Source organism: Epinephelus fuscoguttatus, unplaced genomic scaffold (assembly GCF_011397635.1).
Source record: "Epinephelus fuscoguttatus unplaced genomic scaffold, E.fuscoguttatus.final_Chr_v1 AP022699.1".
NCBI classification, from domain to species: Eukaryota; Metazoa; Chordata; class Actinopteri; order Perciformes; family Serranidae; genus Epinephelus; species Epinephelus fuscoguttatus.
Window position 1 is genome coordinate 1087923 of NW_026057521.1, and position 24135 is coordinate 1112057.

The 24135-nt window shown below is 44.7% G+C and overlaps 1 protein-coding gene across 1 annotated transcript in view; it reads left to right on the forward strand.

The window, feature by feature from the left end:
• Window positions 1–7456: 7456 nt before the first annotated feature.
• LOC125885367 (retinal guanylyl cyclase 2-like) overlaps window positions 7457–24135 on the forward strand; it is a 35745-nt gene continuing 19066 nt past the window's right edge. Inside the window, 11 exon segments of the mRNA XM_049570859.1 lie at window positions 7457–7697; window positions 7865–8095; window positions 9403–9731; window positions 10059–10214; window positions 10355–10504; window positions 16881–17100; window positions 17297–17372; window positions 20661–20745; window positions 20857–20973; window positions 21086–21169; window positions 21406–21582. Coding sequence (XP_049426816.1) covers window positions 7457–7697; window positions 7865–8095; window positions 9403–9731; window positions 10059–10214; window positions 10355–10504; window positions 16881–17100; window positions 17297–17372; window positions 20661–20745; window positions 20857–20973; window positions 21086–21169; window positions 21406–21582 — 1866 coding nt within the window.

The following is a 24135-nucleotide window of genomic DNA, read 5'->3' on the forward strand; positions in this document are numbered from 1 at the left end:
CTGTAGGGATGTAACGATTACCGATATTATGGTAAATCTCGGTTAATTTTTACACGGTAAGAATTACCGTTTATGTTTAAATTAATTGCATTTTTGCGGTGGATTATCAGGATATGTAATAACAGCCTCATTCAAGTCTCGCGATGCAGGCGCTGCGTGAATACGTAGCATGTGTAAACACAAAGAATGAAAACATGGCAGAAGGTGGTGATAGCGACACTCAAGACATTTCCCCCTCAACTAAACGCACAAAGTCTGAGGTCTGGACGTCCTTTGGGTTTCTGAAGAATGCCGAGGGACAGCTGGTGGAGGACAACTATCCTGTGTGCAGAACATGCAGAAAGAAAGTTGCTGCGAAGGGTAGCAACACTACAAATCTGCTGCTCATCTCCCTGACCATCATCCACAGCTTTACAGCCAATGCAAGTTATGCTATGCAAACGTCAGTTATTGTGTGAGGGACTTCGGTTTTACTGAGATTGTCATAATGTGTAACTCTTGACGTATACGGGACATTTGAGCCGTTTTTATAAGGTTAATTAAATTCACTTCTCATAGTCTTGACCTAACACACACACACACACACACACACGAGAGCATGCACTCCTTTTCCCATACAGGTAATCCTCTGACTCACATGCGCACTTCTAATGTGTGAATTATTCTGTGTAATGATGACCATTGCCCTTAGGGTTTTTATGGTTTCTCCTGCACATTTGTGATATCTATTCTATATATTGTAGGTTTTTTGTTCTACTCTTGCATTGTTTTGTTTTATATATATTTTTCCTCTCGTGCTAATAATATATAAATTGTTTACATATTTTGCTGACTGTTAAAATGCACCAGACAAATAAGCTTTGCTCCTGTAATGTATTTACATATTTTGTTCATTTAAAATACAATTTTCTGTTGCTGTGCCAATCCCTTGCCCCTTTAATGTGAAAGTTTCATTTTAATATAAGATTTTGGCTATTAACATTTTAGTATGATAAGGAAGTTACAAGATTTAGTGAAGTTATTTCAATATATCTATTTTTTGGACATTTTACAGCGCTTAAAAAAATATCGCAATATTATCGTTTACCGTGATAATTTGGTCACTATAATCGAGATATCAAATTTTCCATATCGTTACATCCCTACAACTCTGTATCATCCGCATAACAGTGGAAACTTACAGAGTGATTTCTAATGATGTTACCTAAAGGAAGCATATATAGAGTAAATAGGATTGGTCCGAGCACAGAACCTTGCGGAACTCCAAAACAAACTTTAGTACGTAAGGATGATTCATTATGAACATGAACAAACTGAAAATGATCAGATAAATAAGATTTAAACCAGCTCAGTGCAGAACCTTTTAGGCCAACTAAATGTTCCGCTGAACTGCATTATTATTGATCAAGCTTCTGCACATCCGATAACACAAGATACAGAGCTTCCGCTCCAACTACTTCCTGTTACCAACCTTTCCACATAAGACCATGATGCAATGTATTGAATACCACCACAGAAGTGGTGGATGTTGAGTCAGAAATGACTGAGGGCCTGTTGTGTAAGGAGAAGGTCATATCTTATGGTTCTGTTTGATCTCACACTCTATCATTTATCTAACAACGTGTTCCACCCACATATATCACATATTACACATCATCATCATCATCGGAGCAGAGACAGTTTGTTGGACCGTCAGAAAAATGTCTCTGGCTCTGAGGAGACTTGGAGCTGTTTTTAAATCAGAGCGGATCATTTCCACAGAGCTGCAGGTGTGTCAGTGTTAATGAATCTACCTGGACACGTGATGAGGTCATTGATCAAGACGTCTCATATATTCAAAGATGGAACTGGGTCATTGATGAGACTCAACATCCCATAATAGCTCCATCAGCCTGGTGTCCACGTCGTCATGACGTCAGGATCAGTTCCAGTGTGTTTAATATCTGTGTGTTTGATGTTGAGTTTGTGCCCAGTGTGTTTGGGCTCCATCACATTACAGCTGAATACATTATATTCAAATATATGAACACTGTTAAGATACAAACATGTTTCTGTATGTTAGACACATGACCTCATCACATGACATCACTTCACATGTGAACACGCTCCATCACACCTCACTCTGATCAGCTGATGGAGCACTTTGATTTTACATGTCTTCAAATCTCTGATTCAGTTTCGGATGAAATTGGTGGCTCTGCACCTGAAAACTCAGAGTTTCTCAGCTTCGAGATCAGGATCAGAGTTAGTTGAGCCTGATCTCTGAAATAGGGCCCTGGTATGTTGATGATGATGATGTCACAACATGGTCAGGTACAGGTGTGTTGATGATGAAGTCAGCAAGATCTCTGCTGTGACAGCTGATTCAATCAATCAATCAATCAATCAATTTTATTTATAAAGCCCAATATCACAATTCACAATTTGCCTCACAGGGATTTACAGCATACAACATCCCTCTGTCCTGTCCTGATTGTCACCAGGTAATGGCTGGATGATGTCACCAGGTGATATTCAGGTGGACGTTGGTCCTACGGGTGGTGATGACATGTCCTCTTTCTCCCTCTCAGCTTGTGTTAAGAGCGTTAGCATTGTTGCTATAATTAGCATTCTTAGCGCTCTTTAGCATTAGCTAATGGGGTCAGTCGGCATTAACATGTGAAGATTTAGAGGTCAGAGGTCACCGCAGTCAGCTGGGTTCGATCTGTGTGATCAGTCAGAGTCTGAGAGCAAGATGAGAAACAGCAAACTGTCTCAAACAGACAGACAGACAGACAGGCAGAGAGAGGTAGAAACAGGTAGAGACGAACAGACGGACAGACAGGTAGGGACAGGTAGAGACGGACAGACAGGTAGAAACAGGAATGTGTGAACAGGTGAACGTGTGAACGGTGTCTGAGGCGTGACGTGCTTTGAGTGAAAATGTGCAGTTTATGAGTTAAACAGTTCCCATGATCCTGAAATTCTTGGAAAGGTTGTGAAATGATAGAAACTGTTTTCCAGGCCTGGTAAATTAAATCTGATGTTTTGGTTTAAAGTTTTCAGTCTGCGTTGTTTTGGTTGTTGTTTTTGTGTGTTCATAAACATGACAGCATGAGAAATGTGTTCCTTTAATTTAAACTGTCATGAGTATCATGTGACACACATGACACATGGTGTACACAGAGCACATGGGGTAGACCGGGTACACGGGATACAGGGTGTACATGGTCTACGCTGGGTACACAGGTTACACGGCATATGTGGGGTACATGAGATACATAAAGTACAGGGGTACAAGGCCTACACAGTGTACACAGTGTACACAGTGTACACAGGGTACATGGGGTACACGGCTTACGCTGTCAGGCTGCACAATGTGAAGACAATAAATGGTAACATTGTTGAATATCGTAATGATGATATGAGTTTTTAGATAAGCAGATGTTTACTAATAAAAAAACACAACAAAGTTTCTGATAAACAACTTTTTTTTCACTGATCAAACTAAATAATAAAGTCATATATTTATATTTGATTTTCAGAGCTGACGATCACTGCGTCAACGTGTCACTGCATCACTGCGTCAGCGCATCAACATGTGTCACTACATCACCGCGTCACTGCGTAAATGTGTCACTGTGTCACTGCATCAACAAGTGTCACTGCATCAGCATGTGTCACTGCATCAATGTGTCAATAGTGTCACTGCATCAACATGTGTCACTGCATCAATGTGTCAAGAGTGTCACTGCATCAACATGTGTCACTGCATCAACGTGTCAATAGTGTCAATGCATCAACATGTGTCAACATGTGTCACTGCATCATGTGTCACCCGTTACTACTACACAGCATCACTGCACCACCATTCCATCACTGTATCAACGTGTCACTGTGTCATTGCGTCACTGCCTCAACATGTGTCACTGTGTCACTGCATCAACATGTGTCAACATGTATCACTGCGTCAACATGTGTCAACTTGTCACTGCATCACTGCATCAACAGGTGTCAACAGGTGTCAACATGTGCGTCCCTTCATTAACATGTGTCACTGCCCCACTGCTTCAACATGTGTTACTATGTCACTGTGTCACCGCGTCACCAAGTCACTGTGTCAACATATGTCAACATGTGTCAACATGTGTCACCGCCCCACTGCTTCAACATGTGTCACTGTGTCACCATGTCACCAAGTCACTGCGTCAACATGTGTCGCTGTGTCACTGCATCAACATGTGTCTCTGCGTCAACATGTGTCACTGTGCCAACATGTGTCAACATGTGGCACTACCTCACTGCTTCAATGTGTCACTGCGCCAATATGTCACTGATGCAAAATGTGTCACTGCATCAGCATGTGTCACTGCATCAATGTGTCAATAGTGTCACTGCATCAACATGTGTCACTGCGTCACTGTGTCACCGCGTCACTATATCAACATGTGTCACTGCGTCATTGTGTCAACATGAGTCAACATGTGTCACTGCGTCAACATATGTAACGGCGTCAAAATGTTTCACTGCGTCACCACATTACTGCATCACTGCATTACTGCACCACTGTGTCAGTATGTGTCAGCATGTGTCACTGCATCAACATGTGTCAACATGTGTCACAAACTGGTTCAGTGAATGTGACAATTAGGAAGTCCACATAAGAACAAGCAGAATTTACTAAAATTAACTGAAATAATCCTTGGAGTGTGTAGGTCAGCAAAGTCAGTTATGAAAGCCATGCATGGGTGTGTCAGGTGTGCTGTGGAGGTGGTGAAGGTGCAAACAAAAAAGCAATGATGCCCGGTGGATGTCAGCTGAAGTAAGGGAGAGAGTGAGTGAACACATGAGGCAGCTTTTATAGCCTGGAAGCCCAGGTGAGCCGAAGCAAGGTAACGACCCTCCCATGTCAGCCAACTGCCTGATGAGGCTGACTGGAACATTCTCCAAGACAGTGGGAGGGGCGTCACAACATGTGTCAACATGTGTCACTGAGTCACTGCATCAACATGTGTCACTGCATCAACATGTGCCACTGCATCGCTGCTTCAACCTGTGTCACTGCGTCGAGATGTGTCACTGCTTCAATCTGTGTCACTGCATCAAGGTGCGTCAATCTGTGTCACTGCATCAAGGTGCGTAAACCTGTGTCACTGCTTCAAGATGTGTCAAGATGTGTCACTGCTTCAACATGTGTCACTGCGTCAACATGTGTCAAAAAGTGTCACTGCGTCACTGCTTCAACATGTCACTGCGTCCTTGGTCACTGCTTCAACATGTGTCACTGTGTCACTGTGTGACCGTGCCACAGCATCACTGTGTCACTACACCACTGTGTATCCGCGTCACTGATGTCACTGCGTCACTGCATCAACATGTGTCCCTGCGTCACTGCTTCACCATGTCACTGAGTCACTGTGTCACCGCATCAACATGTGTCACTGTGTCACTGAGTCACTGCAATACTGCATCACGGCATTACTGCATCAACGCATCACTGCACCACTGTGTCAACATGTGTCACTGTGTCACCACATTACGGCGCCACTACATTACGGCATCACCAGATTATGGTGTCACTGCATCACTGCGCCACTGCGTCAACATGTGTCACTGCGTCACCACATTACTGCATCACTGCGCCACTGCGTCAACATATGTCACTGCGTCAACATGTGTCACTGTGTCAACATGTGTCACTGACGTTACTGTGTAACCTTGTGTTTGAGGATCAGGTCGTAATTATGATAAAAATTCATGCAGCTCATCAGCGACAGAAACCTCACCAAATCAGGGAAGCTAACCGTTTGCTTCAAAGCACATACCTCAGAGATGTGTCCTTATTAATGTCTGTCCTTTGGAGGACAAATATGATACATGATGCAGGTGGAGCTTTAGCTGTGGTGGGTGGAGGCTCCACATCAAACGTCTGATGTCATCTGGTCAGGTTAAAGACAAAACAGTCACAACCCATCTCTACTGAACGCTGGCATCAGCGTGGATTACAAGCCCACTGTGGTCAGAGTAAAGGCAGTGTCCTCTGTGTGTAGAGACAAAGACAGTGTCCTCTGACTGTAGAGACAAAGACAGTGTCCTCTGTGAGTGTGGACACACAAAGACAGTGTCCTCTGAGAGTGTAGACACAAAGACAGTGTCCTCTGTGAGTGTGGACACACAAAGACAGTGTTCCCTGTGAGTGTAGAGACAAAGACGGTGTCCTCTGTGAGTGTGGACACAAAGACAGTGTTCTCTACACTCACAGAGAACACTGTCTGTGTGGACACAAAGACAGTGTTCTCTGTGAGTGTAGAGACAAAGACAGTGTCCTCTGTGAGTGTGGACACAAAGACAGTGTTCTCTACACTCACAGAGAACACTGTCTGTGTGGACACAAAGACAGTGTTCTCTGTGAGTGTAGAGACAAAGACGGTGTCCTCTGTGAGTGTGTAGAGACAAAGACAGTGTCCTCTGTGAGTGTAGAGAAATTGAGAGTGTTCTCTGTGAGTGTGTAGAGACAAAGACACTGTCCTCTGTGAGTGTAGAGAAATTGAGAGTGTTCTCTGTGAGTGTGCAGAGACAAAGACAGTGTCCTCTGTGAGTGCAGAGACAAAGACAGTGTCCTCTGTGAGTGTGGACACAAAGACAGTGTCCTCTGTGAGTGTAGAGACAAAAACAGTGTCCTCTGTGAGTGTGGACACAAAGACAGTGTCCTCTGTGAGTGTGTAGAGACAAAGACAGTGTCCTCTGTGAGGGTAGAGACGAAGACAGTGTTCTCTGTGAGTGTAGAGACAAAGACAGTGTCCTCTGTGAGTGTGGAGACAAAAACAGTGTCCTCTGTGAGTGTGGACACAAAGACAGTGTTCTCTGTGAGTGTAGAGACAAAGACAGTGTCCTCTGTGAGTGTAGAGACAAAGACAGTGTCCTCTGTGAGTGTGGACACAAAGACAGTGTCCTCTGTGAGTGTAGAGACAAAAACAGTGTCCTCTGTGAGTGTGGACACAAAGACAGTGTCCTCTGTGAGTGTGTAGAGACAAAGACAGTGTCCTCTGTGAGGGTAGAGACAAAGACAGTGTTCTCTGTGAGTGTAGAGACAAAGACAGTGTCCTCTGTGAGTGTGGAGACAAAAACAGTGTCCTCTGTGAGTGTGGACACAAAGACAGTGTCCTCTGTGAGTGTGGACACAAAGACAGTGTCCTCTGAGTGTAGAGACAAAAACAGTGTCCTCTGTGAGTGTGGACACAAAAACAGTGTGTGTGTGTGTGTGTGTGTGTGTGTGTGTGTGTGTGAAATGTTGCTGGACTACAACATAACTTCCGGAGCTGGACCGTCCCTGCAGGGCGGGAGGAGAGGAGGTGGATGGACTTCCACCCAGGAGACACTGGTCACTTCCTGTTTTCCTAAACCGACCCACGTGCGTTCACTCGTCCGCGCTGAATGCAGCTCAGTGTCTTTTCTTTGTTTCCTGCAGGTCACCACAATGCAGCTTCCCACACGGTTGCTTGGGACATGTCTGTGGTTGCTATGCATTACTCACGTATGGACAACGACCTTTAAGCTGGCTCTGATTGGGCCGTGGTCATGTGACCCCATGTTCTCCCGGGCGATGCCGTCAGCGGCGGCTAACCTGGCGTTGTTACGGTTACGGAGCGACAGTGGTCTTAGCAGAGGTTACTGGTATGACGTCAAATTGCTGGAGGAAGACTGCTCCGCCTCTAAAGGTTTGTTAACCAATCAGCTGACGAGACCTAAGTGATGACATCATAAAGATAATGATGATAATAATAATAATAATGATTGTAAATAAATAATAATAACACATTATAATAAAACAATTAGTTCCACTGACTCTTGTTCACGTCTTGTTTCTTCTCTGGTTTTATTTCAGCGCTCATAGAACTCGGGGACATGGAGGGTTATGGCCACGCCTACATTGGGCCCTTTAACCCCGCCCTGTGTCATGCTGCCGCCTTATTGGCTCAGCACTGGGAGGCAGGGCTTGCCTCTCCAGGCTGTCTGGATGCTGACTGGCCAAACCTGCCGCCCATCACTCAGCCCAGCAGAGTCTTGTTCACCGTGCTCAGGTTCTTCCGCTGGGCACACGTCGCTGTCATCTCAGGTGAGTGATGTCACAGCTAGGGCGTGGCCTGTCATTAGGGGCGTGGCCTCTTCCTCAGAGTCTCATGTAAAAGAATGGATGAAACTTTATCTTAATCTCAGATAAACGTTTCCTGTTTTACTGGACTGAAGATGTTTTCAGTTTCAGTTTTTCAGAAAGCAGAAATGTTTTTTGTTTTTTTTAATTAATGACTCATTTCTGTTTATCTATGTTGATTTATTTAGAAGGGGACAGAGCACATTAATGAACATGAAGACTTAATTCATGTAAATGCGCCAGATTTAGCCTGGCAGGTCCCGGCAGGTTGACAGTGTTTGAGATTTAAAGACAGCACACCTGTCGATGTGTCTCCTTTTTAATAATGCACTGATTTGTAATCGTTGTCACTTCAGCTCATTATTCTCCAGCTCATCAGCATCTTTTTTTTTATCTTGTTGCAGAAAATAAAACTGTGTTTTAAAACTTTTTGACTGATTGACAACAGTTTAAACTTCAATAAAAAAACAGACACAATGATTTGTAAATTGTCATTTACCCACATTCACCTGAACACAGCCCAGAGATGTTTCATATTCAAACTGATAAACTTTATTGTTCTCTGTTAACGAACACAGCCCAGAGATGTTTCATATTCAAACTGATAAACTTTATTGTTCTCTGTTAACAAACACAGCCCAGAGATGTTTCATATTCAAACTGATAAACTTTATTGTTCTCTGTTAACAAACACAGCCCAGAGATGTTTCATATTCAAACTGATAAACTTTATTGTTCTCTGTTAACGAACACAGCCCAGAGACGTTTCATATTCAAACTGATAAACTTTATTGTCTCTGTTACATCATCACAGCTCAGAGATGTTTCACTGATGAAACTGATAAACTTTATTCTCAGTGTCTTAACAGTCCCAGAGATGTTTCATCATGTCAAACATGATAGAGGAGACAGGTGTTGGACTGCAGGCAAACACAGTCAGAGTCTGGTACCTGCACTCTGTCACACAGCCCAGAGATGTTGGAACATGTCACAACTGTCTAGTGTTCTCTGCATTAACATTAACACAGAGATGTTTCATACTCAAACTGATAAACTTTATTGTTCTCTGTTAACAACACAGCCCAGAGATTCTCAAACTGATAAACTTATGCGTAAAGCTGACAGTAGATTTACAGATTATTTCATCCACTCATCGTTCAGACACATGAATCACATGATCACAGTGAAGTCAAACTAACAAAAAACTTTTCATAGATTTATAAAAACTGTCATCACTTTAATGTTTCACAAACTTCCTGTTTGGTCATCAGCTCCGTCGGACCTATGGGAGAGCACTGGACAGGAAGTGGCTTCAGCGCTCAGAGCTCTGCTGTGACATCATCAGGAGGTTGAAATGTTTCTGACTACAGAACAAGATCAGAACTGATGACACTCTTATCATTTATGTCTGACATGTTAAAAACTGATAAACTCTGAGTTTCCTTTAAACCTTCCAGTGGTGATAATGTGCATGAGCTCCGTCCTGATTGGTGGAGAGGATCAGAGACAGCTCCTATTGGCTGCTCTGGACCTGGGGATGGTTTCCGATGGCTATGTGTTTATTCCATACGACGCCCTGCTGTATGCCATGCCTTATCAGGTAACCAATCAATTTAATACCTGATATATTGATCAACAACTTTAACAGAAAACTTTAATCACTGAAAATGAATTAAAACAACTTTTGTTCCATATTTTACATTTATAGACATTTTACAAACAGCTGGATTTACAAATATTATTATTATTAATGTTATTGTTGTTGTTTTTACATCACTGAAGCCGTTTGATTTGACCAAGTTTTCTGAATTAAACGTTTCAAAATAATTGTTAATCTTCAAAAGGTTCAGACCTTAAACAGGAAGTCCTTTTTTTTTTTTTTTTTTTTTTTTTTAAAATTTCCTGGTTCTCTCCTCTGTCCAATCAGGAAACAGTATTCCCTCAGCTGACCAACAGCACGAAGCTTCGTCACGCCTACAGCGCTGTTCTGACCATTACCATGGCGTCCGATCAGAATTTCTACGAAGCTTTTCGCCAGGCTCAACTCAACCGAGAGATCCGCTCTGCTGTGGCTGCTACTGAGGTAAATAACAACAAATAAATAACAAACACAGAGGACATACATAGCAGATAAATAAATTAATGATCAATAACACACTTCTTGTCCTTAATCAATGAAAACTGGACACATGGGATTCATCGTGCCCTGACCTCTGTGTGCAGGTGTCTCCTGTCTTTGGGACCATCTTCAACATGGTGTACTTCGTTGCTAAGGCGGTGGAGGAGCGTCGTCAGGCAGGGGGCGGGCACTGGGTGACAGGCGAACAGCTCGTCCAATCAAATGGAGGCTTTGATTTCCAGGGTTTCAATCAGGTCAGAAACATTTTGACACTTAACAAATATAATCTCACTCAATATAATCGCTTAATTTATAATGAATGTGAGGAGGGTAACACAGCCCTCTGTGTTTTCAGAATCAGAATCAGAAATACTTTATTGATCCCCGAGGGGAAATTGTTTATGTTACAGGTGCTCCTTGCAAGAGAGGAAAGATACGTGAAAATATAAGAAATTTAAACAATAGTATTAACAAATATAGAGTTAAATAAACAGGAATTATTGACAAACATAAACGTATAAATATACAGTACAGGCCAAAAGTTTGGACACACCTTCTCATTCAATGCGTTTTCTTTATTTTCATGACTATTTACATTGTAGATTCTCACTGAAGGCATCAAAACTATGAATGAACACATGTGGAGTTATGTACTTAACAAAAAAGGTGAAATAACTGAAAACATGTTTTATATTCTAGTTTCTTCAAAATAGCCACCCTTTGCTCTGATTACTGCTTTGCACACTCTTGGCATTCTCTCCATGAGCTTCAAGAGGTAGTCACCTGAAATGGTTTCCACTTCACAGGTGTGCCTTATCAGGGTTAATTAGTGGAATTTCTTGCTTTATCAATGGGGTTGGGACCATCAGTTGTGTTGTGCAGAAGTCAGGTTAATACACAGCCGACAGCCCTATTGGACAACTGTTAAAATTCATATTATGGCAAGAACCAATCAGCTAACTAAAGAAAAACCAGTGGCCATCATTACTTTAAGAAATGAAGGTCAGTCAGTCCGGAAAATTGCAAAAACTTTAAATGTGTCCCCAAGTGGAGTTGCAAAAACCATCAAGCGCTACAACGAAACTGGCACACATGAGGACCGACCCAGGAAAGGAAGACCAAGAGTCACCTCTGCTTCTGAGGATAAGTTCATCCGAGTCACCAGCCTCAGAAATCGCAAGTTAACAGCAGCTCAGATCAGAGAGATGAATGCCACACAGAGTTCTAGCAGCAGACCCATCTCTAGAACAACTGTTAAGAGGAGACTGCGCGAATCAGGCCTTCATGGTCAAATAGCTGCTAGGAAACCACTGCTAAGGAGAGGCAACAAGCAGAAGAGATTTGTTTGGGCCAAGAAACACAAGGAATGGACATGAGACCAGTGGAAATCTGTGCTTTGGTCTGATGAGTCCAAATTTGAGATCTTTGGTTCCAACCGCCGTGTCTTTGTGAGACGCAGAAAAGGTGAACGGATGGATTCCACATGCCTGGTTCCCACTGTGAAGCATGGAGGAGGAGGTGTGATGGTGTGGGGGTGTTTTGCTGGTGACACTGTTCGGGATTTATTCAAAATTGAAGGCACACTGAACCAGCATGGCTACCACAGCATCCTGCAGCAACATGCCATCCCATCCGGTTTGCGTTTAGTTGGACGATCATTTATTTTTCAACAGGACAATGACCCCAAACACACCTCCAGGCTGTGTAAGGGCTATTTGACCAAGAAGGAGAGTGATGGAGTGCTGCGGCAGATGACCTGGCCTCCACAGTCACCGGACCTGAACCCAATGGAGATGGTTTGGGGTGAGCTGGACCGCAGAGTGAAGGCAAAGGGGCCAACAAGTGCTAAACACCTCTGGGAACTCCTTCAAGACTGTTGGAAAACCATTTCAGGTGACTACCTCTTGAAGCTCATGGAGAGAATGCCAAGAGTGTGCAAAGCAGTAATCAGAGCAAAGGGTGGCTATTTTGAAGAAACTAGAATATAAAACATGTTTTCAGTTATTTCACCTTTTTTTGTTAAGTACATAACTCCACATGTGTTCATTCATAGTTTTGATGCCTTCAGTGAGAATCTACAATGTAAATAGTCATGAAAATAAAGAAAACGCATTCAATGAGAAGGTGTGTCCAAACTTTTGGCCTGTACTGTATATATATACATATATATATTGTAAACTGAACAAGATTATTTACACAAACAAAATATACACAGTCAGGGTGAATGGGGTTATTGCACAAGTTACATTAAATTATTGCAGTGATTGAAAAAGTGTCAGGGCCACTCAGAGGGAGGAGTTGTACAGTTTGATGGCCACAGGCAGGAATGATTTCCTGTGGTGCTCAGTGGTACATCTTGGTGGTATGAGTCTCCCACTGAAAGTACTCCTGTGCCTGACCAGCACATGGTGGAGTGGGTGTGAGACATTGTCCAAGATAGTTCGTAGCTTAGACAGCATCCTCCTCTCTGACACCACCATCAGAGAGTCACACTCCGTTCCCACGACGTCACTGGCCTTGTGGATCAGTTTGTTTAGTCTGTTGGCGTCCGCCACCCTCAGCCTGCTGCCCCAGCACACAACAGCATAGAGGATAGCACTGGCCACCACAGACTCATAGAAAATCCTGAGCATAGTCCGGCAGATGTTGAAGGATCTCAGTCGCCTCAGAAAATAGAGACGGCTCTGGCCCTTCCTGTAGAGAGCGTTAGTGTTCTTAGCCCAGTCCAGTTTATTGTCAGTGTGTACCCCCAGGTATTTATAGTCCTCTACAGTGTCCACACTGACCCCCTGGATGGAAACAGGGGTCACCGGTGTCTTGGTCCTCCTCAGATCCACAGCCAGTTCCTTTGTCTTTGCCACGTTGAGCTGCAGATGGTTCTGCTCACACCATGTGACAAAGTTATCCACAACAGTCCTGTACTCATCCTCATCACCCTTGGTGATACATCCAACTATAGCAGAGTCATCAGAAAACTTCTGAAGATGGCAGGTCTCAGTGCGATAGCTGAAGTCCGTGGTGTAGAGGGTGAAGAGGAAGGAGAGAGGACAGTCCCTGCGGGGCCCCAGTATTGCTGACCACTCTGTCTGACACACAGCGTTGCAAGCGCACATACTGTGGTCTGCCAGTCAAGTAGTCTACAATCCAGGACACCAGGGGGGCATCCACCTGCATTGCTGTCAGCTTGTCACCCAGTAGAGCTGGACGGATGGTGTTGAATGCACTAGAGAAGTCAAAAAACATGACCCTCACAGTGCTCGCCGGCTTATCCAGATGGGCGTAGACACGGTTGAGCAGGTAGATGATGGTGTCCTCAACTCCAAGTCGGGGCTGATAGGCGAACTGGAGGGGGTCCAAAAGTGGCTTGACCATGGGCCAGAGCTGCTCCAAGACGAGTCTCTCCAGGGTCTTCGTGATGTGGGAGGTCAATGCCACGGGTCTGTAGGCCTTGGAGCCACTGGGACGCGACGTCTTTGGCACAGGAACGAGGCAGGATGTCTTCCACAGCAAGGGGACCCTCTGGAGACTCAGGCTCATGTTGAAGACATGCTGAAGTACTCCACATAGCTGGGGGGCACAGGCTTTGAGCACCCTGGGGCTGACACCATCAGGGCCTGCAGCCTTATTTGAGTGGAGTCTCATCAGCTGTCTTCTCACATGGTCAGCAGTGAAGCACATTGTGGAGGTGACGACACGTGGGGGGGGGGGTAGTCCTCATGATGGAGAGAGCAGTCAGTCTGACCCCGGGGGGAGGTGTGAGGAGGAGGAGGAGGAGGAGGGGGTCACAGGAGGGTGTTGAGGTGAGAGGAGGAGTGGGGAGGAGGGCAGGAGATGTTTGACCAAGACAGACAGCAGAAGAGTCGGGGGGGATGGGCAGGTCCAGCAGTGTCAAATCTGTTAAAAAACAGATTCAGTTCATTGGCCCTGTCCACGCTGCCTTCAACTCCTCTGTGGTTGTTGGTCCTGAAGCCAGTGATGGTCCTCATTCCACTCCAGACCTCTCTCACGTTGTTCTGCTGGAGTTTCCTCTCCAGCTTCCTCCTGTACCTCTCCTTAGCCTCCCTGATCTTCATCTTCAGCTCCCCCTGTATTGTTCTCACCTCCTCCCTGTCACCAGCTCTGAAGGCCCTCTTCTTTGCATTGAGGATGGCTTTGATGTCCTTTGTTACCCACGGTTTGTTATTTGGGTAACAATGGACAGTCCTGGCTGGGACAGTGGAGTCCACACAGAAGCTGATGTAGTCCGTGATGCATTCTGTGAGCCCGTCGATGTCCTCCCCATGTGGCTCACAGAGTGCCTGCCAGTCTGTCACACCAAAACAGCCCTGCAGTGACTCATAAGCCTCCTCCGACCATCTCCTCACTGTCCTCATGGTCGCAGGCTGGCTCTTGACTAGTGGTACATAGCAGGGGTTGAGGTGCACCAGGTTGTGGTCTGACCTACCCAGAGGGGGGAGGGGGGAGCAGCTGTATGCATCCTTGGCATTTGCATACAGCAAGTCCAGAGTCCTCTCCTCTCTGGTAGGGCAGCTCACATACTGTGTGAATGTGGGCAATGTTGTTGCCATGGTGACATGGTTGAAGTCACCCGAGATAGCTATGAAGGCACTCGGGTGTTTAGTCTGCAGGCGGGCTATGGCGGAGTGAATGACGTCACATGCTGACGTCGGGTTGGCAGAGGGGGGGATGTAAACAGTTACAATAATGGCATGTGAAAACTCCCTGGGCAAATAATACGGCCTGAGTCCAACAGCAAACAGTTCAAGATTTGCTCCTTAATGGAAATATGGTCAGGACTGCACCAGCGGTTATTTACTAGAACAGCAAGCCCCCCTCCTTTGCGCTTACCGCTCTCGGTGCAGTCCCGGTCGGCCCGAACAGTCTGAAAGCCGCTGATGGAGACGTTGTTGTCGGGAATGTCCTGGTGAAGCCATGTCTCAGTGAAGCACATCAGACTACATTCCTGGTACTCCTTCTGACTTTTGGCGACCGCTGTCAGCTCGTCCATCTTATTTGCCAGTGACCTCACGTTGCCCATGACGAGAGAGGGGAGACATGGCTTATATCTTCTCTTCTCCGTAAGCCTCCATTGTCTCAACCCTGCTTTTTTCCGCCGCTGTTTACTTCCTCCCCTTCATCCTCTGTGTGTTTTCCTCCACAGTTCAGCTGGGATCTCCGATGTTCCGGCTGCCAAGCCGGCCGGCCTCAGCGCGATCAGCTGATCTCTGGAGTAAACAATGTGGCCATGAAGTTGTTGTGCAATGGTGCCGGGTCCGAATGAAATCAGTAATTCCAGGGTGAGGAAAACGAGTACAACTCTCTCAGTCAGCATATTTTGAGAGGGCACAGTTTCAAAATTACAATCACCAAAGGCAAGCACAAATACCAAACGTAATAAAGCAAAAAAGTATGAAAACTGAGAAAAACGAGCAGGAGCGACTGCAACAGGCTGCACGCGCGGGCGCATGCGCACTGAACGTTTTACTCTGACATTCAGATTGTTGCAGAGCTACGAGCTCGCACTTTAGAAAAGGTCATGCGAAACCACATGGAGTGCCGTCGGGATTTCTGTTCATTAAAACATGATGTCACATCAGTGATTGATGTGTCGAGAGTGGCAGACACAAAAAAAATGTATTCTCTTCGAGTGTTTGTATTTATTTCAGGTTCTTTTAGGGATCTTAAACTTGAAGTTAAAAATATTAATATAATAAGAATATGCCCCTTTAATGAGCTGTAATTATTCACACACACTGTGTCTTTGGCTGTATCATGACAATGTTTTGCTTTATCTGTGAGATGGAGACAACTGTTCCTGCTTTACTCTAACTGTTTTGAGATGATTGTGTTAAAGTCTGTTTCACCATTCAGGTCCACATTCACTCTTTCACAGCCTGATGCTCCTCAGGATTAAACAGTGAACAGTGTAGTGGTAATATTAAAATATTAAATCCTTTGTAGTTTGAATTCTGTGTGGAGGAAATTTATAAAATAATTTTCTCTGACCTTTTACATGAATACTTTGGTCTTCATTTTGAATATCTTTATTTATTTATCATTATTATTGTTTTTGCATCCAGCGTGTGTGTCCAGTAAGGGTGCTGCTGAGGGTCATAACACCAGCTTTAATAAAAACTATTGATTATATGTATTAGTCTTTAATTAAATTCATGTGATGTGGACTCTTTTCGTACACGACAACAGAGAGGTAATGACAGGAAGTCTCAGCGTGGTGGCGAGAGTTCATACAGAGTGATTAACACAAGGTAATGTCCGTCACTACTGAAGAACAGCGACTCATTTGGATGTTTGGTCTGGTTATGAAATAGATGTGAAAACAGGAGTTTGTGTTGATGATTGAAGGTATGAACTCTCCCAGAGACACAGAGACAACACAACAGCAAACAAACAGTTTATCAGTGAAATGATAAACAGACCGACAGTGACAGCTGACTCGATGAGCGGCTTCTCTGTTGGGTGAATGTACATCAGTGCTCTGCGTTACATTCAGATGTGTGGACCAAGCACATTCCCGGGTACAATCCTTCGTTCATATGTTCTTTTTAATGACAGCTGAATTTACAGATGAACACATTGTCAGCTTCTGATTTCTCTCCTTTTTTATCTCAGGTGTTATACGGAGGTAAAGAGGGGCGTGGCCTAGAGGCCAGGTATGTGGTGTTGGACAGTGATGGCGACCGACTTGTACCAACGCACTCGCTTGCTCCGACACACACCGAGGGGACAGTTGGAGGTCTGAGGCCGATGGGTCGCTCTTTCTTCTTCCCTGGAGGAAAACCCCCCACCGCCAGCTTCTGTTGGTTCAGTCCAGAGGAGGCCTGCAGGGGAGGTGTGTTCACTGACCTATGGGGAGGGTAGGAACTTTGTGTAGCATATAATGAATTCTATCAGCTGTATCTGTCCGTGGTGTCTGAAGGTCTGAGCTCTGTTGAGCGCCACCCTACTGTCCACCATGATGAGTGTAGGTTAGTGTCACTGATCAGCAGGAAGTGACACATCTTTTATTACTTTATTTTTTTTTTCAGGTTTGGACACAGTGACGATGTTCTTTGTCTTCCTGTTGCTCTGTGCTGTGATTGGAGCTTTCATCTACCTGATCAGGTGAACACACACACACACACACACACACACACACAGTCCATTCTGTTTTCTGTTCTATACATTGGGGGTGGGGCTGCAGGCTAACCAAGGTATTCTAGACGTCCCTCTGACCAGCTCCGTCCTCCTGAAGGATCCCGAGCGTCCCCAGACCAGGGGCCGGGGCCTCCTACCAGCTGGATCAGGAGGATCCTGATCAGATATTAAACCCCCTCAACATGAAGGAGCAGCGGCTCTACTCCGAGCTCCCTCCAGATGTCTGACTCCTCCCTGTATCTCTAAGGCTGAGACACTCTACAGAGGAAACTCATCTCAGATGCTTGTATCTGTGATCTCATTCTTTCAGTCACAACCCAGAGCTCATGACCATAGGTGAGGGTTGGGACGGAGATGGACTGGACCATGACGTATTAGTGTGAGCTATCCGCTGCTTTCCAGAATCAAACTATGGCCTCAGATTTGAAGGAGCTGACTCTCATCCTGACAGCTTCACACTCAGCTGCAACAGAACCACATCAATCAATCAATTCAATTCAATTTTATTTATAAAGCCCAATATCACAAATCACAATTTGCCTCACAGGGCTTTACAGCATACGACATCCCTCTGTCCTTATGACCCTCACAGCTGATCAGGAAAAACTCCCCAAAAAACCCTTTAACGGGGAAAAAACGGTAGAAACCTCAGGAAGAGCAACTGAGGAGGGATCCCTCTTCCAGGACGGACAGACGTGCAATAGATGTCGTACAGAACAGATCAACATGATAAATTAACAGTAATCCATATGACACAATGAGACAGAGAGAGAGAGAGAGAGAGAGAGAGAGAGAGAGATGCAGGTAATGACAGTATCTTACAACAACATTAATGGAAGTAATAATATTATAGTTATAGTTCTGGCTACTGTGGTACAATATGTTGAAAGTATGTATTAATACCTGGCAGTATACATGTGTGACAATAATCATATGTGTATAATAACAGTAGAAGTATGACTAATGACTAATGATGGCAGCAGCAGCAGCAGGAGGCATCTGGCAGGACCACGGCAGCAGCACAACCACACACGTCACGCTGTCCAGGCACCGCTGTGATATGAGTTAATCTGAGAGACAGTGGAGCACAAAGGCTCCGGAGAAGAAGCCGAGTTAGTGACATCCAGAATGGCCGAGTTAGCAAGATGCAGTAATAGAATACGAGAGAGAGAGAGAGAGAGAGAAGGAGACAACGGGCCCGGTGTATTATAGGGGGGTCCTCCGGCAGACTAGGCCTAAGTCAGCCTAACTAAGGGCTGGTACAGGACAAGCCTGAGCCAGCCCTAACTATAAGCTTTATCAAAGAGGAAAGTCTTGAGTCTAGTCTTAAATGTGGAGACGATGTCTGCCTCCCGGACCGTAACAGGAAGATGATTCCACAGGAGAGGAGCCTGATAGCTGAAGGCTCTGGCTCCTGATCTACTTTTGGAGACTTTAGGGACCACGAGTAACCCTGCGTTCTCAGAGCACAGTGTTCTGGTGGGATAATATGGCACTATGAGCTCTCTAAGATATGATGGAGCTTGACCATTTAGAGCTTTATAAGTTAACAGTAGGATTTTAAATTCAATTCTGGATTTTACAGGGAGCCAGTGCAGAGAAGCTAAAACAGGAGAAATATGATCTGGTTTCTTAGTTCCTGTTAGTACACGTGCTGCTGCATTCTGAATTAGCTGGAGAGTTTTTAAGGACTTACTAGAGCTACCTGATAATAGAGAGTTACAGTAATCCAGCCTTGAGGTAACAAAAGCGTGGACCAATTTTTCTGCATCTTTTCGGGTCAGGATAGGCCTAATTTTCGCAATATTACGCAGATGAAAAAATGCAGTCCGTGAGGTTTGCTTTAAATGAGAATTAAAAGACAAATCTTGATCAAATGTTACTCTGAGGTTTCTTACGGTAGTGGCAGGGGCTACAAAGAGCAGATGATGTCCCCTGATGTCTGTGGTCCCCAAACTGGACCCCTTCCGGCCAGCAGCTGCTGAACAATGGGGGTTTTAAACATGGCCCACTTGGATTAATCTCTCCAACCTCCCCCAGGATGGAGATCAGGCAGGCTTTACCCCCCGATCACCTCCTTTCAGGTTTCCCTATCATTGCCCATGTGAGCGTCAGAGTCCCCCAGTAGAACTGCAGGGTCTCCAGTCGGTATCCTTTCAAGGGCACCACCCAGAGACTCGATCAAGGCTGAGTACTCTGGGCTACTGTTTGGTCCATAAGCACGATCCAGAGTCAGAGACCTCATCAGCAACTTGCAGTTGCATGGAGAGACCCTCTTGTTTCCCATGGAGAACTCAAACACAGTGCAGTTCAGGTGGGGGCTCATGAGTATCCCACCAACTGCCCAGCACCTCTCACTCTCGGTGATCAACTTGATTGAATGATTGTTTGATTGTTTGATTGAGATTGATTGATTGAGGCTAGCCCCTCTTCTGGAGCTTAGTTCCACAACCAGTGCTATGTGTGGAGGTGAGCCCAACTTCATCTAGATGGTACTGCTCCACCTCCTGCACCACCTCGGATTCCATCCCAGACCAGAGACATTCAACATCCCTAGGTTGGGGGTGGCTGTGGCTCAGGACAGGTTGTCCACTAATCAGAAGATCAGCGTTTTGATCCCTGGCTCCTTCGGTCTGCACATCTAAGTATCAGTGGGGAAGATACTGAACCCCGGATTTCTCCTGATGGCCATCGGTGTGTGAGTGCGTGTAAATGGTTATTGAGTAGCAGGTGGCATCATTATGGTAACCTTAGCCACCAGTGTGTGAATGGGTGAACATGACATGTAGTGTAAAAGCGCCTTGAGTCAGAAGACTAGAAAGGTGCTATACTAGTGCAGTCCATTTCCTACCTTTGCCTACCACCCTGCTTACACTGCACCTGACCACAGTGCCTGTTCCTGCGAGTGGTGGGCCCACAGGACGGTGGCCTCATGACGTTCTTTCAGACTGTGCCCAGTCGAACCCCATCAGTTAGGGCCCGGCCACCAGACAGTCACTGGTGGGTTCCTCTCCCAAATTACATTCCAGAAGGGGGTTTGAGTTGCCATTTTCCAGGTGATCCTTCCAGGAGATACTGCCCCAGGCATCTCAGCTCCAAGAGTTACAGGGACACACAACACCCCCATCACCATCACATTAAGATGGTGATTCTTGGAGGAGTTTATCTAATAGCACTAAGACTACTTGCTACCACTGCTAATTTCACAATGCCACTGCTACTACTACTACTACTACTAATAATCTGTGTGCACAGGAAGTACAAGAGAACAGCGAACATGACCAAACTCATTTTGACTCTGGATGACATCGTCTTCATTGACACTCAAGTCAGCAGGAAGGTTAGAAACTGTTTACTTCACTAAAGTTCCCTCTAAAAGTACAGTACAGGACGAAGTGTTCAAGGATGAACTGCTGATGATGTTTTTCTTTGGTTGTTGTTGTTTTTGTAGAAACTGAATGATGAGTCGATCATGAGGAGTCTTCTGGAAATCAAAACTCCGTTTCGCTCGATCGCTCGAAGTTACATCCTGACGACACCTGAGAGCTCCAACATTGGAATACTGGAGGTACACCTTTACCTGTCTGCTTACTTGCACTTGCACCTGCACCTGTACCTGCACCTGTCTGTCTGTCTGTCTGACTTCCTGCCTGTGCTCTGATTGGTTGTTCTGTTACCAGGGTGACTGGGTTTGGCTGAAGAAGATTCCTGTTGAAAAGACAGTAACAGCTGTCAATCAAAACACTCAGAGTTTGTTCAGTCAGGTATGATGAACAGTAGGAACAGCTGATGTTTGTATTCTTACACATTATTTTGTTACAGTGTATTTGTCTTAAGTTGAGGGAGATAAGACATTTTATCAGTGCTGAATTATCTTCTCTCAGGATGTAGATCAATATGTTGACATTAAACTGATAAAATTGTTACACTATATTTTCTGTCCCTCCTGTGTCCCTCCTATGTCCCTCCTATGTCCCTCCTGTGTCTCTCCTCTGTCCAGTTGAGGGACATGCGACATGAGAACATGAACCTGTACGTGGGTTTGTTTCTGGACTCAGGGATCTTTGCTCTGGTGGTTGAACACTGTCCTCGAGGAAGTCTGGCTGACCTGCTGGCCGACAGTGACATGAGGCTGGACTGGATGTTCAAGTCGTCCTTGCTCATGGACCTCATCAAGGTGCTGCTGAGAAACTACCACAACAAATACTTGTAAAACTTCCCCTAACAATAGTCATGATGATAGTAATGAGATGTCCTGCTGAAACCTGCCGGTATGTGTTGGTGTTTCTGAGCGTCCTGTGTGGTGTTTTGTGTGGTCTGACTCTGATTTCTCTGCTGATCCTTTAATCCTCCGATCACACAGGAACTCCCTGTCTCACTGTGTGAAGTCTGAAGGTGACTGAGATTCAGTCTGCGGGGCTCTTTGAGAATATCAATCAATCAATCAATCAATCAATTGTATTTATAAAGCCCAATATCACAAATCACAATTTGCCTCACAGGGCTTTACAGCATACGACATCCCTCTGTCCTTATGACCCTCACAGCTGATCAGGAAAAACTCCCCAAAAAAACCCTTTAATGGGGAAAAAACCAGTAGAAACCTCAGGAAGAGCAACTGAGGAGGGATCCCTCTTCCAGGATGGACAGACGTGCAATAGATGTCGTACAGAACAGATCAGCATGATAAATTAACAGTGATCCGTATGACACAATGAGACAGACAGAGAGAGAGAGAGAGAGAGAGAGAGAGAGAGAGATGCAGGACAGACGGTAATGACAGTAGCTTACAACAACATTAATGAAAATAATGATATAATAATATTATAATTATAATTCTGGTTATTGTGGTAATATGTCGAAAGTATATATAAATGTCTGGCAGTATACATATGTGACAATAATCATATGTGTATATTAACAGTAGAACTATGACTAATGATAACAGCAGCAGCAGGAGGCATCTGGCAGGACCACGGCAGCAGCACAACCACACACGTCACGCTGTCCAGGCACCGCTGTGATATGAGTTAATCTGAGAGACAGTGGAGCACAAAGGCTCCGGACAAGAAGCCGAGTTAGCAAGATGCAGTAATAGGATACGAGAGAGAGAGAGAGAGAGAGAGAGAGAGAAGGAGAGAAGGTGCCCGGTGTATTATAGGGGGGTCCTCCGGCAGACTAGGCCTAAGTCAGCCTAACTAGGGGCTGGTACAGGGCAAGCCTGAGCCAGCCCTAACTATAAGCTTTATCAAAGAGGAAAGTCTTAAGTCTAGTCTTAAATGTGGAGACGGTGTCTGCCTCCCGGACCGTAACAGGAAGATGATTCCGCAGGAGAGGAGCCTGATAGATGAAGGCTCTGGCTCCTGATCTACTTTTGGAGACTTTAGGGACCATGAGTAACCCTGCGTTCTCAGAGCGCAGTGTTCTGGTGGGATAATATGGCACTATGAGCTCTCTAAGATATGACGGAGCTTGACCATTTAGAGCTTTATAAGTTAACAGTAGGATTTTAAATTCAGTTCTGGATTTTACAGGGAGCCAGTGCAGAGAAGCTAAAACAGGAGAAATATGATCTCGTTTCTTAGTTCCTGTTAGTACACGTGCTGCTGCATTCTGAATTAGCTGGATAGTTTTTAAGGACTTACTAGAGCTACCTGATAATAGAGAGTTACAGTAATCCAGCCTAGAGGTAACAAAAGCATGGACCAATTTTTCTGCATCTTTTCGGGTCAGGATAGGCCTAATTTTCGCAATATTACGCAGATGAAAAAATGCAGTCCGTCAGGTTTGTTTTAAATGAGAATTAAAAGACAAATCTTGATCAAATGTTACTCCGAGGTTTCTTACGGTAGTGCTAGAGGCCAGAGCAATGCCATCTAGAGAAACTATGTCATCAGATAAAGAGTCTCTGAGTTGTTTGGGGCCAAGAACAATAACTTCAGTTTTGTCTGAATTTAACATCAGAAAATTGGTGCTCATCCAGGTTTTTATGTCTTTAAGGCAGTTATGGAGTTTAGTTAATTGATTACTTTCTTCTGGCTTCATCGATAAATACAACTGAGTATCATCCGCATAACAATGGAAATTTATAGAGTGATTTCTAATGATGTTACCTAAAGGAAGCATATATAGAGTAAACAGGATTGGTCCGAGCACAGAACCTTGCGGAACTCCAAAACAAACTTTGGTACGTAAGAATGATTCATTATGAACGTGAACAAACTGAAAACGATCAGATAAATAAGATTTAAACCAGCTCAGTGCAGAACCTTTTAGGCCAATTAAGTGATCCAGTCTCTGCAGTAGAATCTGATGGTCAATTGTGTCAAACGCCGCACTAAGATCTAATAAAACAAGTACAGAGACGAGTCCTTTGTCTGAAGCAATCAGAAGGTCATTTGTAATTTTAACTAGTGCTGTCTCAGTGCTATGATGCACTCTAAATCCTGACTGAAATTCCTCAAATAAATTATTATCATGGAGAAAATCACACAGCTGGTCTGCGACTACTTTCTCAAGGATCTTTGACATAAAGGGAAGATTAGATATTGGTCTATAGTTGGCTAACACCTCTGGATCCAGGGAGGGCTTTTTTAGTAGAGGTTTAATCACAGCTACCTTAAAAGACTGTGGTACATAGCCTGTTAATAAGGATATATTGATCATATCTAATATATGAGTGTTAACTAAAGGAAAGACCTCCTTAAGTAGCCTAGTTGGGATGGGGTCT